This window comes from Pimephales promelas, chromosome 16 (genome assembly GCF_988280905.1).
Source record: "Pimephales promelas chromosome 16, fPimPro1.hap1.1, whole genome shotgun sequence".
In the NCBI taxonomy this organism is placed as follows: domain Eukaryota; kingdom Metazoa; phylum Chordata; class Actinopteri; order Cypriniformes; family Leuciscidae; genus Pimephales; species Pimephales promelas.
The window spans coordinates 20,139,225-20,149,105 of record NC_142784.1 but is presented as its reverse complement, the minus strand read 5'-3'; the positions used below and the strand labels follow the sequence as shown (position 1 = coordinate 20,149,105).

Below are 9,881 nucleotides of genomic sequence, written 5' to 3'. Positions count from 1 at the left end.
TCAATAAGCCTCTGGTTGTTTAAAGACAAAATCAAGGCCCAGAATTTCGGGGAGGAGTTAGATATTTTTAATGGTCAGTCTGCCTGCCAACATTTTCTCATCCTTACCAATTACTTTCATATGGAAAAAATAAAATACAAATAAAATACAAATATTAGAACATTTTACTGACTATAAATGGACTTTTGTTCAGAATACAATGATCTCTTATGGTCAAAAATCACACACACAAACATCACAATAACCCCTAAAGCTTTTATTTAGCTTTATAGCACTTTAACAAACATGTTTGCAAAAATAAAATAGTAAAAAGTCAGTATAGGACTCATTCACTGTTATTTCCAAAGGTCCAAAAAATAAACAGATGAGTCACAGACAGCTAAGGAATACAGAATTCAGGCCTTTAAAACATATTCGCACCCATTAACTCTAATTTCCTCTTGAGGAAACACAGACTTCCTCTCAATCAGGGAACACCAGGACGCATACAAAGTATATTTGAATCACATCCACATTTTTGTTTATTTCAAATGAATGGCTGAAGAGGTACCAACTTTTTAAAGATATAGTTCAGCAAAAAATGAACATTTTGTCATCTTTTACTCACCCCATGCACATTGTTTCAAACTTTTATGACTGACTGACTTCTGTGGAACAAAAAATAAGATGTTTTGAGAGATATCCAGTGTTTTTTCGTTTTGTATTCTTCAAAATTCTTAACACATGTCTTAATATTTATGTAATTCTTTTGTGTTCTGCAGAAGAGTCAAACAAGTTTGGAATGAGATGAGGCTGAGGAAATTATGACGAAATTGAAATTTTTTAGTGAACTCTCCCTTTAACAGATCAGACAATAAACATTTAAGCATCGCTTTTTTAACACAAGGTTAACAATCGTGGACATCTCCACAGAACTGGCATTGCATGACTTAAAAAAAATTGTTAGAAGCAAACATTAAAATATTTCTATTTAAAACCATGCTGAAAATCCTTATAGATACTGTATCCTTAAAAAAAAATGATACTTTTTAGGGACAGCTAATGTTTTACCAACAAATAAAATACTTGATCATGATTGAATACAGAATACTATAATGCCCCCTATTGACATAAAAGGGTCAGTGTGATTATCTCTGATAGTGATTGTAATACAATGTCAGTATCTTTGGTTAAAATCCATATTAAATATACTCTCTATAAAAATAGCTGCTATAATTCTCTCTAGCTTCCATCCAGACATTGAAAATATAATGCCAGGTGTATTATGATTATCAAAACACTGCAGACTACCCCCCCTTTTTTTAAGTGCACCATTCTGCAGTCATTTGTGCACCACCAAATTAAATTGAAGGAATAATGATTGTTTCCAAAGCCTGCTATAGCCCTTCCAAGTCAATCCCGCTTCCCGCTAAACAGCTTATTACATGTAGCCTCGCCCCAAACACATCCCATTGGTTGAGCCACATCCCAATTGGGCCTTGAAATAGCAATATTTTAGAAGTGCCACAATAGCATTGTTTACATTCAGCAAATGTCTTACTTACAGTTGTATTAGCATATTAAACTGTAATAGGAGAAAGTGAAACAAATAATACACTTCACCTATAACTATACACTGTCATTGAAAAGTTTAGGGTCAGTAAGATTTGTTTTTTAAAGAACATTGATATTAACAAGTAATGCTTCTTGAGCACTAAATCAATTTATTAGAATGATTTCTGAAGGATCATATGACACTGAAGACTGGAAAAATTATGCTTTGCCATCAAAGGAATACATTATATTTTAAAATATACAAAAATGGAAAAGAGTTGTAATAATTTTTCACTTTACTGTTTGTTATTTTTGATCAAATAAATGCAGCCTTGGTGCTCTTGAAATTTTACCGACCCCAAACCTTCGAACAGAAGTGTAAACAACTAACAACAAAATATGGGACTGACAGTCTAAACTCATCTTCAGGTCTTCTCTTGAGTGACCATCAAGCTCAAAACTAGCTATGAGCCAATTTAAAAAAGTCAAAGTCAAGTGCTGACTTTATACTATGAGTAAAAATGACGGCAAAAACCATAAAAATACCATGTCTGTATAACCATATAGATAGAGAAATAGTTCTCTCAATACAATCTTCAGTCCGTTCCTTCGTTTGAAACCTAAATGAGATCAAGAACATATTTTGAAAAAGGATGAGTGACAGATGGGGTGGTTCTCAAGAGGAGCTGAGGGTTTGTGTCTCTCCCTCGTCTCCCTGCTCATCTGGATCGATGATTTCCCATGTGGAGCTGGATGTCGGAAGGTCAGAGGGCTGGGAACTGGAGCTCTTAGTAAGACTAGACCGTGTCAGGAAACCAAATCTAAAGGTTTGAATCAGAGGAGATAAGAGCTTTAAGTCACAGATAGAAGAATGACAAAGGGAGATTTCAGTACTATTTTTAGTTCAGTTTCAGTAGCTGGCACGCACAGTTCCTAAGGTTACTAAGCTGAAGAGAGAAATGTGACTAAGAGATCTCTAAGATCAGCTTAGAGTTTTCCCAAGTACATAGAATTAATGCTGCTAAGAGCCACAATATACCGTATATTATGGAGCAAATTGTGTGCGTGTATCACACAAATTACTGCATACAATACACAGAGAGGCGAGCAGAATCTCTAAAAAGACTAGGAGTCTTATTTAAAAATGTGTAATACATGAGCTTCTCAATGAGTATATTGTCAGTTGCACAATACTTGAAATCGCATGCTTTTAACCAACATGCATTTAAGGGAATGTTTAACAAGCCCAACATGCCCTTAAAAGGCTACAATGTAAAAATGTCTGTCATCTAATCTAAAAACTGTAAACCAAAAAACTTAATGTAAAAACAAATGTGTGTCATCTAACCTAAAAACTGTAAACCAAAAAATTAAATGAAAAAACTGTCACATAACCTAAAATGTGGTAAGAAACGTAAACAATGTAAATGTAAAAAAAAGTGGTAACATCTAAATTAACCTTGGTAACATTAAATTTGACCCAAATTATTATTTAATACAGATTCATTCATACTGCATTAAATTTATCCACAACTTAAAGTAATAAGGATTAAATCAATTAAATTGACTTCTTAAAGGTATGTAATGTTTGCACAACTAGCAGCAACCAAGAACATTACAAAAAATACTGCATAAAAACTGGTATACTACATAACCTCTACATCTTAAACTACAAAAACAAACTAAACCTTTCACACTCATAGTGTATTTATTGCACCCAAGAACAGTGGCTTATCCTATAATAACCTAATTCTACTGTAAGCCATTTTTAAGTGAAGTAGGTTAGAAGTATTTAAGTAGATTGTAAGACTGAAATCAGTTATTGCTATAATGTACGTCTGTCTTGTTTTAGCATGACTGCAGCACTCACATGTTTCTGATGCGTGAGTCCTGGGGTTTGCTGTCAGTGTCGATGTCTTCATTTCCACTCCTCTCAAACAAAGGACCATCTGTCTCATCTCTATACGAGAGTGAAACATAGTTAAACATAACATTAAATCACTGTATACTACCAGTATGTTTGTGGCATGTACTCACGTGCTACATTCGCTAACAGGTATGCCGAGCATTTTAGACTTTATGACGGTCCTCTGCTTCTTTATGGCAGAGCGCACGGCATCGAGTAAAAACCCTGGGCATCTCTCGTCATTCAGGATTTCCCTGAGGAAAGACAGAGAGATGAGTGTATTTATTGAGAAAGGATGTGTATTGTGCTGATATAAAGGTTGGAATGCATCACAAATGCATTTGTCTCACCTTTGGTAATATGCAAGCTCTTCTTTCACCAGAAAGAGATTGGCCTTCAACTCGTTCCTCTCAAAAAGCATTTCCCGTACTTCCATCTTGGTAAAACAAGGCCGATTTGGATCTTTCAAGTCAATGATCATCTTATCTGTGAGGTCAATGGCTGAACTGCTCTAAAGGAGGCAAAGGTGAATTATAGGAGTATGTGAGTCAAATATCATAAATGTCTTGAGCACAGTTGATAATGTGCAGCTGATTCCATTTTAAAAAGACATTTTGATAACACTTTTAAAGTGTTTGTGGGACACATTAAATCATAAACCATAATCATTAAACTAAAAATAAAAAGTATGGTACACAGTGGTGCAAAAAATTTCATAAACACTCAGAATTAAATTTAAATTAAATTTGAAAATAATAAATAAATAACGGTTGAATATAAATATTAATATAAAGGTAATTTAATAATATTTAAATGTAAAATAATAAATACAACCAGTTCCTTTCTAAATTATTTCTATTTATATTTTTTCATTTTATAATCAATATAATTTTTTTTGCTAATTACTAAAAACTTATATTAAGATAAATTAACTCAATTTAAATTAGAACTAAATTTATATTAAGATCAATTTTGAAACTAACAGTTTAAATGTAAATATTAATATAACATACATTTTATAATACATATGCATTATAACATTTTTAATATTTAAAAGTAAAATACTACATAGAATAGTTATTTTCTAAATAATGTTTACTTATTTATATTATATAAAAATAAAAAATGATATATATAATATTTATCGTTATATAAAATAATTTATATTTTTCCGTTTTTCTTCATTACTAAAAGTTTATTTGATTTCTGAATTTAAATCATCTGTTAGTCTGTTAAGATAAATTAACCAAATTAATTTTAAAATGAATAAAATAAATGAAACACAAAAAGAATGTAATGTAAATATTCATATAAAATAATTAAACAGTTCTTTTCTAAATAATGATACAGATCTAGATCAGTGTATCAACTTTTTCCTTTGCCGTTTTTGTTAATTACTAAAAGCTTTTATTTATTTCTGAATTTAAATGATCTCTGTTGATTAAGATAATACTAAAGTGAAAAAGATTCTGACATAGTTTTAAAGTCACAATTTAATCAAGCATCCTGAAATGTTTGTAAGCTGAAGGGGGAGTTGTGCACAAACATGCCCGTTACACTCCTGCGAGGGCAAACATGACCTATATATGCCAAATCCAACCAACCAATGTGGAATTTAGGCCCTGCATCTGCAGTAGTACATACCAATACCTAAACCCCCCAAGAGAAACATAGAAGCTTCTGTCTAATTATGCTTTTAGGAAATACAAAAATGATGAATACCCACAATCCCACAAATTAAACCCAATACAGGACAGCTAATTTGTTTGTAAGAATCTAGGTAATATTATCTTGACTAACTGTTTCAGCTGCAGTATTCACGCTGGCTCTTTCTAGTTGTGATTTCAGGCGCTCTATCTCTTTCTGTTTCTCGCACAGGTCGGCATCCATGTCCGCCTTCCTCTCCACCGCGCTCTTCAGCTGAGTCTGGATGATGTTCTGCTTGTGTCTGAGCTCTGCGTTTATCTTCATTAGCCGCTCCTGCTGCTCCTGGAGCTGAAAAACAAACACACACACGCTCTTCTGATCAGTCAAGCGCATTTGTAAAAAAAAAAAAAGTATTTAAATTCATTTTCTCTAAAACTATGAATTTGCAGTTGATTTTCTACGCAATTGTCTAAAAATGTGGAACTGGTCTGATCGGTTTTATAACAAAAACAAGGCAAACATAAAAAGGGAAACTATTGAACTCAGCTGCAAACCGCAGGTAAACACTTCTGATGCCATTCATGAATAACTATTTTTAACAATTAAATACACTTTTTTACTTTGTCAAAGGTGCTCTGCGAGTGACACAATGTTGACACTGTGTTTAAAATTCAACAAAAGAAACCTTGATGTTGGAAAAACTAGTTCTAATGAAAAGACAAGTCTGTTTTACAGTGGGTGAAAACCCTGTTTACCAGAATTCATTAGTAGAGGGACAGTGAAAAGAAATATCAAAAGGATTTTTGGAAAGAAAAAGGGGGGGTTTGCTTTCATTTTAAGTGCAAGAAAGCAACATGTTGGAGTATAATACTAGCCCCTTGTAACCCAAAGGTTCATGGTTTAAAACATGGTGCCCCGATAATTGATTTGAGCAATTATAAGGTTATATCAGTGCAGTTGTATGAGACATACCGCTTCCACCTCCTTGGACAAGCTGGATATCTCCTGAACTTTCGCTCTCAACTCATCCCGCTGCTTATCCACCACTTCCTTCAGCTTGAGCATCACCTCTCGTTCCTGACGCTGTGTGCGGTCTAGAGAAAAGATCGGATTTTAAAATACTGCATGCAGATAATTATGTAAATAAAAAAAATTCTAAAAAATAAATGAAGACGTTTCACAGAGAATACGAGAGCTCGATTGCTCGGAGAGGTTGTATTCCTCCCTGATATCAGGATAGAAAACACACCTCCTTTTGAAGGCTTGTCTCATGGCAAGCAATTAAATTTTGGACTTTGGTTTATACTGTACACAACAATAAAACTTAAAGTTAAATTGGTGCTACAAGGAAATACAAAGATCCTGTAATAATTTAAAGACATTTAAGACTCTGGATAATACTTTCCTTGAAAAATTATCAATTAAATATTTTGAAATATGATGATGTATTGACAAATTAGTTTTTTTTTTTTTGTATTTTATTGAACATATTTCACCAAATTTTCTAAATGCATGTCATAGATCTGACTGTGAAGGATTTATCCATGTAGATGTTTAAATGTAAAAAAAATAAGACCATCTGAACTAAAAACATTTCATGACCGTTTCCATTCCAGAAAGTGTACTTCATTTACTATTACACTGGAAAAGGCAATTATACTGATATTCCACTCATTTTGGTATAAATGAACAAACTCATGCCTTCATTTAAATATAGTTAGGCCTATGTGCGTCCCAGGTCATTTTACCTTCTTTGGAGTGTGTGCATTGTAAGCGGGTCAAAAGCTCCTGGTTCTCTTCTTTGAGCTGACGCACATGCGACTCTAACACTTCTACGTTCTCCTTCAGTTTCTTCTCTTTCTGATGCCAGTCCTGACGAAAAAAATGAATCAATACAAAAATCCTTTCAAACCACAAACACATGAAGTGAGACTACCAGGTGTCACCCTGAGATTGGTTTCATAAGCCTAACAATTTAACAGATCACTCTGAGAACACAGTGGCTGAGTCTGAAATCGTATATAGGCTACTCTTGAGAAGGTACTTATTTTGAATAAGTACTTCATGACCTAAAAAAAAATATCTTTTATATTTGTGTAGTAGGCTATTAACATACTACATTTGCCATGCTTTCATTATAATGTGACCTACCAGCACCAGTTACTTCGCTTCACTGTTCAGAAAATATTCTCCCGTGGTGTCATGGGATAGTAAAGTATCCATCAAATGCAAACTTCAGAATCTCGCAGGAAGTAGACCGGGTGAGTACACTGTGTGAATTTGTGTGAATTAGTTTTTTTTGCCTACTACAAAGTAGGGAAGTATGATTTCAGATGCAGCTAGGGCTGAAACGATTAGTCGACATTGTCGACAATTAAAAATTGTCAACAAATATCTTTGTTGTCGAGTAGTCGTTTCAACTCGTTTGATCTCACGTGACTAATGTAAGGGCGTGCAATATCGCACTTTGACCGCTACGGCGCAGTGGCGCTAGAGTGTAATGCAGCCCTTACAAATGCAATTGTTGCGGTAAAAGAAAAAAACAGCGCGAATTATGACGGAGTGCAAACGAATCCGAACTAGCAAGGTTTTTGAAAGTTTCGCAAAACTTAAAACCAACAATGCTGTCATGTGCAATACGTGCAAGGCAGAACTTGCTTTTCACAGACAAATCCTGTAATGTTTTCATCAAAAACCTTAATTTCTTTTCGACTGAAGAAAGTATGACATGGACATCTTGAATGACATGGAGGTGAGTAAATTATCAGCAAAAGTATTTTTTTTTCATCATTTACTCACCCTCAAGTTGTTACAAACCTGTATGAGTTTGTTTCTTCTGCTGAACACACAGGGAGATATTTTGAAGAACGATTGGAAATTGGCACAATTGACTGACTTCCATAGTCATATTGACTGCATAGTCATATGGAAGTCAATGGTGCCAAACAACTGCTTGGTTCCAATCGTTCTTCAAAATATCTTCCTTTGTGTTTAGTAGAAGAAAGAAACTCATACAGGTGTGCACCAATTTGAGGGTGAGTAAATTACATGGTAAATTATGACAGTATTTTCATTTTTGGGTGGAGTACCCCTTTAAATAAGATATAACGCTTTCAGTCTTAAACTTTGCACACATAAAGAGGTAAGAGAAGTTAAATTTCTCTCTAAGAACGACAATGATATAAGGATAGAAACATTTTTTGTAAGATCTCAATAAGATTTAATAACTGATTGCAAGCTAGCGTAAGTATTTAATCAGCATCATTGAAATCATTTTAAGGAACATATCACAGCCACTTAGACGAAATCAAGATCAAAATCCCCACTACTACTAATGGAAGTTACATTATGTTCTCAAAATGACATTTATTGAGGGGAAGAGACAGGAAGTGCCCCCTATTGGCATTTCCTAAAAATAAATCGATCAATGTGTCACGACTCACGATACGCGAATCAAAAGTACAGCTTGATTAAAGGCGATATACGCAAGTGAAACACCAATTCCATTACATTAAAACACAGTTATCCATAAGGCAACCGCATAGACATTTGAATAACTAGTAGTGCTACAGTAACAGTGTTGACATGTCGACCATGTTGTCGTGTTCTTACCCGACTGTCTAAGCTGTTGCTGCTCTCATCGCATTCCTTCACATTTCGCTTCTTTTGCTGCTGTAACTGTAACGTTTCAAAGGCCTTCAATAGGTCCTCTTCCTTACATTTATTAGATTGATTTCTCGCTGCGAAACTCTCCAAGAGCTCCAACACTTTCACTATGTGAGACACCAGACCTTCCACGCTCGACTTCCCATAGCTGTCGATGAGCTTCTCCAGTTCTGACCCCACCACTTTAGCGATTTCATACACATCGTCCACTGTCATAGACGAAAACGTCCTCGCAAAACACGAATGTATCTTGACGATATCGTTTTGGTTTTCCTCGAAGGCTATCACGCAAGTCTCCATAACGCACTTCAGATGAACTTGAACTCAAACAGCGACAATCGAAACTGTCAGTCCGATCTTAAGATGCGTCCAGTTGTGATTCAGCTAGAACGCAGATCTTGTTTTGTTTCACTTTTAAAAAATACATGCATTTTCGATCCAGTTTGTTTCGTGACTACATCCTTTGTTAATGCGCTCTAATAAGCACGGCTGAGTTATAAAATCAACTTGTCTATGCAAGACTTGCATGTCATAACTTGAAGAGCAACGCCTACGGCACTAGCATGATGAATGTTGGCCGTGCATATGTTTGCATTGTGTTCTTTTATAAATAAAAGGTGGTTGAACGGAGGCACATCTATGACTGCCCACAGTTCTTGTTTGCCATGGTTGTTCCCTCCTCCTCTGACCAATGCAACCCGAGAGCTTTAACGCACCACATATGGCAAGCAGTATTAACATTTATTCCTTAAAACTAGCTGTTACTAGTTTATTTTTAATGTAGGGTTAGTTAGGTTTTTTTAAACATGTAACCTAGATACGTCTGATAGTGATCTATTACTGTAACACTGTTATTTATTTTTGCAATAGAATATATGAGACAGCATCTATTCCAGTTGGTATAATTTCTTTATCTCAGTATTGTGTAGCCCTCACTCGGGTCATGGGGTCAATCGACTTTTACTTAATAAAACAAAGGATCCCTTCATCTCAGTGGAATAAGATTTTGTGACTTTTCATACATTAACAAAAAACTGGGCTTGATTTGGTTGTTGTGAAGGTATGTAAAAAAAAAAAAAAAAAAAAAGTTTACACTTCTGGTCTTCGGGCTCAATATGACCCCACATTG

The 9,881-nt window shown here is 34.7% G+C and overlaps 1 protein-coding gene across 1 annotated transcript; it reads right to left on the bottom strand.

Annotated features, from left to right (window-relative positions):
- Positions 1 to 241: 241 nt before the first annotated feature.
- On the bottom strand, positions 242 to 9,426 carry rilp (Rab interacting lysosomal protein). Its single transcript, XM_039662459.2, has 8 exons — positions 8,699 to 9,426; positions 6,835 to 6,958; positions 6,059 to 6,180; positions 5,240 to 5,434; positions 3,790 to 3,950; positions 3,571 to 3,693; positions 3,404 to 3,493; positions 242 to 2,354 (listed from the first exon to the last, which is right to left on the bottom strand). The coding sequence occupies exons 1-8, from the start codon at positions 9,050 to 9,052 to the stop codon at positions 2,210 to 2,212; spliced, it is 1,314 nt and encodes a 437-aa protein (XP_039518393.2). The 5' UTR covers positions 9,053 to 9,426; the 3' UTR covers positions 242 to 2,209.
- Between the last annotated feature and the right edge of the window lie 455 nt (positions 9,427 to 9,881).

What these genes read in the sequence shown, in the direction of transcription:
- rilp (XM_039662459.2), bottom strand. Translation starts at nt 9,052, where the DNA reads ATGGAGACTTGCGTGATAGCCTTCGAGGAAAACCAAAACGATATCGTC. An exon ending in ATGCACACACTCCAAAGAAG is followed by an intron (nt 6,181 to 6,834) that starts GTAAAATGACCT and finishes TCTTTTCTCTAG; the next exon opens with ACCGCACACAGCGTCAGGAA. An exon ending in TGAATACTGCAGCTGAAACA is followed by an intron (nt 3,951 to 5,239) that starts GTTAGTCAAGAT and finishes TGCCTCCTTTAG; the next exon opens with AGCAGTTCAGCCATTGACCT.